Source organism: Homarus americanus, unplaced genomic scaffold, assembly GCF_018991925.1.
Source record: "Homarus americanus isolate GMGI-L3 unplaced genomic scaffold, GMGI_Hamer_2.0 scaffold28, whole genome shotgun sequence".
NCBI classification, from domain to species: Eukaryota; Metazoa; Arthropoda; class Malacostraca; order Decapoda; family Nephropidae; genus Homarus; species Homarus americanus.
Genome location: NW_024742238.1, coordinates 1869420 through 1875419, shown reverse-complemented (window position 1 = coordinate 1875419; position 6000 = coordinate 1869420). Strand labels below are relative to the sequence as shown.

Below are 6000 nucleotides of genomic sequence, written 5' to 3'. Positions count from 1 at the left end.
CAACCGGCCTATTGCAGACTTCTTATTTTCTTATGTTATGTTCTTGTGTACTCTAGGTGGAGGAAGAGGGATATAAGATAGTGTACAATCAATTAATAAAATCCGTTCGAGTCTAACCCTGGACCACGAACCCTGAGATTCAAACTCTAGAGTCCGAAGCATTTATTGGCAGAATTATGTATGAGTCTACTGGTTCAGGTTCACGAGTCTGAATCTCCGGGTACGTGGTTCAGGTGGAGAGACGAAGGGCGTTTAGTAGTTGACAGTAACCGCACCTCCCTACCAAATTTCAGCACTCTCTCTTCAAAACTGTGGACGGACTCGTGTGTGTGTGTGTGTGTGTGTGTGTCGTGGGTGGGGGCGGCCTGAGGGTTGATGAGGGAGACGAGGTGGGAGTCGATCCATTGTTTCAGTAATGGCTGTGTAATTTACTCTCACGCATCCAGTCACACACACGCACACTCACCTACCCACACACATGCACAAGCACTCACCAACACACACACACCAATACACACACACACACACACACACATATATATATATATATATATATATATATATATATATATATATATATATATATATATATATATATATATATATATATATATATATATATATATATATATATATATATATATATATATATATATATATATATATATATATATATATATATTAAAATATATATGTATATGACTGTATATCGTATGTATGTATTGCTGTGTGTATGTAAACGAATATATCTGTACAAGAGTATACTTGTGTGAGGAGTGTATGTACGTATGTATGCATGTGCACCATCCCAGCCACGTATACATACCAGGAGTGAATAACCTTGTACACTCGTGGTTACAATTACTGCACAGGTCAACAAGAAGAACAATACCTGGTAATTCTGTGACCTCAATGTGACATTATGACCCCATGTCGTGATCTTGCTTGGTGACGTCATTACTCGCTGGGAGAGATCTAGCCTCGTATGTGAACACTCAATTCTTGAACACTAACACTTATACACTAGTCTTTGTACACTAACTCTTGTACACTAGTCCTTCTACACGAACACTTCTACACTAGTCCTTGTACACTAACACATGTACACTCGGCCCTGTACACTAGACACCCTGACAACATATTAAGCAAGAGACGATTCATGAGTTACTGAAAATTTGAACAATACGAAAACCCGACTAAAGATAAATACACTATTAGTACTAGACAATGGTGGGTGTAGCCCGGATACCCACAACCACCAATTCTCTAAATCCACTTTCATTATCACTATCCACACGAACTAGGCCGTGTGGGTAAGGTAAACGGCGCCATTTGTCCCTCTCTCTTTCTGTTGCCTGTTAAAGAGTCTATATCCGCACCGTTACTCACGCACGGGAAGAATTGCAGTGTTTACATTGATGTGTCGAGCAGCTGTTGTGTTTCATGGGTTAAAAGATCGATAGGTCAAGGTCGTGGTGTTAAAGAAGTCGAAGAGTTAACACCTTGTTTAAGTGTCGCCTTGTTATTATTATTGTTTGTATTATTGATATTTTTTTAGTATTAATTTTATTAGTATTTTTAATGTTACTTTTATTATTATTATTATTATTATTATTATTATTATTATTATTATTATTATTATTATTATTATTATTATTATTATTATTATTATTATTATTATTATTATTATTATTGTTGTTGTTTTAAGTTCATGAGTTCCAAGTTGCCATGTTACTGAATTTTATTAGGTTCACAGATAATATAAATTTTCTTACCCACCTTTACACACCTGTTCCGTAAACAGCATCGTGCCAGCATTGAACCCCTGAACCGAATCCCCCAGATGGTTCACAAACACAAACCTGAACCCCTAAGACTTCAACATAGGTGAAGTTACAACAACATTAACAACAAGAACAACAAAAACAACAATAACAATAACAATAACAACAACAACAATAACAATAACAATAACAATAACAACAATAACAATAACAATAACAATAATAATAATAATAATAATAATAATAATAATAATAATAATAATAATAATAATAATAATAATAATAATAATAATAATAATAATAATAATAATAATAATAATAATAATATCAGTATTAAACAAACATGCTTTACTAACGTCACTACTTCCAGGTAAAGAAACAAACATAAAGAACCAACAAGAGCCGGAACTGGTTAATAAAACTAACACACATAAAACACAAAATATCACCAGAGACAAAAACACGAAATATTGATCATTGTAAGATAAAAGACTCAAGTTTTAAAGAAGACTTTAGATAAATATTACGTGGATTATATCACTGATCAACAGCAACAGGTGATGTATAGATGTAGTATAACTATATTATACATCATACAGAGGGGAGGAGAAACTTCACGTTAGGATCATTGAACTCGATACAACGTTGAATAACATCACGCAGTCCCCACTAGCTGGGCGAGGCGGCCAGGCAGCATCCCTCCCTCCCTCTCTCCCACTCCCTCCCGCCCTCCACAGCCTCGGGCGCCCACCACTCTCACGCGCGAAACGGTGTAAGGCATTTTTTACTTAACTTCGGTCATTCATTTCTCATCACCTATTGCTGTGAGCCACCAACACTTCCGTGCATACTGATAATGTTCATGTCTTCTCCCCTCCACAGGAAAGATGTGATCCAGAGGAATATGATTTCGAAGATGTTTTAGGTGAGTACACAAGTTTTTTTTTTCTTCCGACTTACGAAGAGATTATAAAAAAAAAAAAAACCTGCACCTCAAGACGCAACCATTACTCATATTTTTTTAAGCATTGATGTCAGCGAAATCTATTGTGTGGAGTACCAGTTATAGCAGAATGTGGTGTGATTGGCTGTGTGGAGGCAGTGAGTGACCTTTACACCAACCACACTATGTATGTTGTGGTTACCTGCTGTTACTTCTACCTCCTCTCTCTCATTAACCAGGTGTTCATACGTTATCCAGATGTTTACTGTATATTAATTATCCAGGTGTTCAGGAGTAATAATGGTGTTCATTAATTATCCAAATGTTCATGAGTTATACAGATGTTCACAGGGTCAGGTCACGGGTTAAGATCACAGGGTCATCACATAAGGTCAAGGTCAGAGGGTCAAGGTCACGGGTCATAAGGTCACACATCACACAGTCAAGATCACATTGACATATAAAGTCAAGGTCAGAGGGCCAAATGTCACAGGGTCAAGGTCATAGTCAAGCTCACACGGTTAACATCGCAGGGGTCATATATCATAAGGTCAAGGTCACAAGGTCAGGGTCATAAAGTCGAGCTCGCGAAGTTAACATCACAGGGGTCATATATCATACAGGGTAAGGTCAGGGTCAAAAGGTCAAAGGTCAAGCTAGAGGTCCTGATTTAGATTCAGACATTCACTTGACTTGTGCAGGATGACTTAAGACAAATGTTTCATCATTAAGTTAGTCGCTTATTCCAACTGATTATTAAACTCACTAACGTTAACCTAACCTAACCTAACCTGAAGATTAGACACCCCAAATTATATCGATTACTAAAGAACCTAACCTAACACTAACCTAACCTAACCTAATTAAGAGTTCACCTAACCTAACCTGTAGATAAGAAACCCTAGCATATTTCACCTTAAAATTAACGACTCTAACACTATCTGGGATTAGGTTAGGTTAGAGTAAGTTAGGTCGAATTAGATTAGGTTAGCGTTAGGGTGGTTTATCTTCGAGTGAAATAAGTTGGGTGTCTAATGTTGCCGTTTGGTCATGTTAGGTTAGGTTAGGTAAGGTTAGGTTAGGTTTATTTCTGGTCACCGTATTACAGAATGGATATAAAATCCTTGGAAAGAATTCAGAGGAAAATGACAAGACTAATCCCGGGCATTAGGAACCTTGAGTATAGAGACAGGCTAAAGCATTTTAATTTACACTCCCTCGAGAGACGTAGAGCGAGGGGCGATATGATAGAGGTGTATAAATGGAAGTCAGGGCTAAAGAATGGGGACATTACAAAGGTACTCAAACTATCCAACCAGGAGCGAACTCGTAACAATGGTTTTAAATTAGACAAATTTAGATTTAGTGGAGAAATAGGTAAACATTGGTTTGGAAATAGAGTAGCGGATGAATGGAATAAGTTACCAAACATCATCATTAACTCGAATTCGCTGGATAGCTGCAAACACAGGTTGGGTGGACGTATGAGCAATAGGGGTTGGGTGCAAATGGGACTGACCAGTATGGGTCAATCGGCCCGCTGCAGTTTCCTCCATTCTTATGATCTTATGTTCTTATGTTAGCGTTACGTTACAGTAGATTAGGTAAGGTTAGGTTACCGTTAAATTAGCGTTAGGTTAGGTTATCTTAGGTTAGCGTCATCTTAGGTTAGCGTCATTTTAGGTTACGATAGATAAGGTTAGGTTACGATAGATAAAGCTAGCGTTAGGTTAAGTTAGGTTTGGTATGTTTAATCCTATAAGTGGTAGAGGTTTCTCTCAGCCGATTAAATCATCTGGCGTCAGCACCACTTAGCACATTCACCATTGTTGTCATGTGAGGTCATTCGTCGTTGTTGTCAAAGAGAAAGTCAGAGGTCAAAGGGTTACTTCATATATGTATATATGACTCCTATACAGTCTATACTTATACCTCACATTCATACACTTATACCCAAATACCTCCACCTTATACGTGCCCCTTCACCTGATGCTTCTCTTTCTTGTATATTATAAACACAAGACGAGAGTAACCTAACCTAACCTAACCTAACCTAACCTAACCTAACCTAATCTAACCTAACCTAACCTAACCTAACCTGTTAGTTCTTTTCTAATTCATTATGAAATTGTATCTGACCTATTTTAATTGTCCCTATTATCCTACTATCACATTAACTGGTTATAACTTTTTTCTCAATAAATTAATCTCGTTACCCTTAAGGAATTTTGTGTCTGGTTTAAAATCTTCAACATTTCGTATAAACACTGAAATTAACCTCAAAATAATCCTATAACTATCAACTAATTATTTCCAAGATTATTAAAATATTCATTGAAATAGTCTCCTATCTACTATCTCATGTATTGATAAATTTGTGATAGTTAATGAAGTTTTATCATGTAAGAAGCCCGACTGTCTCCCGACCCCTTCATCACCCTCAGTCACCTGGGTTAGGCTCGTATCTCCTTCCTGTTATTAAGACTTTATGTGACGACCAAAATCCAAAATCCTAATATATCAAACATCATCCTAATATATCAAACATCATCCTAATATATCACATCATCCTAATATATCAGATATCATCCTAATATATCAAACATCATCCTAATATATCAAACATCATCCAAATATATCAGACATCATCCTAATATATCAAACATCATCCTAATATATCAAATATCATCCTAATATATCAAACATCATCCTAATATATCAAATATCATCCTAATATATGAAACATCATCCTAATATATCAAACATCATCCTAATATATCAAACATCATCCAAATATATCAGACATCATCCTAATATATCAAACATCATCCTAATATATCAGACATCATTCTAATATATCAAACATCATCCTAATATATCAAACATCATCCTAATATATCAAACATCATCCTAATATATCAGACATCATCCTAATATATCAAACATCATCCTAATATATCAAACATCATCCTAATATATATATCATCAACATCATCCTAATATATATCAAACATCATCCTAATATATCAAACATCATCCTAATATATCAAACATCATCCTAATATATCAAACATCATCCTAATATATCAAACATCATCCTAATATATCAAACATCATCCTAATATATCAAATATCATCCTAATATATCAAACATCATCCTAATATATCAAACATCATCCTAATATATCAAACATCATCCTAATATATCATAATATCATCCTAATATATCAAACATCATCCTAATATATCAAACATCATCCTAATATATCAGAC

At 35.4% G+C, this 6000-nt stretch overlaps 1 protein-coding gene across 1 annotated transcript in view; it reads left to right on the top strand.

Moving 5' to 3' along the window:
• Positions 1-180: 180 nt before the first annotated feature.
• The window catches only part of LOC121876548, a 70205-nt gene continuing 64385 nt past the window's right edge, over positions 181-6000 (top strand). The window contains exons 1-2 of the mRNA XM_042381745.1: positions 181-220; positions 2614-2709. Of these exons, the coding sequence (XP_042237679.1) occupies positions 181-220; positions 2614-2709 (136 nt within the window). The remainder of the gene's footprint in view (positions 221-2613; positions 2710-6000) is intronic.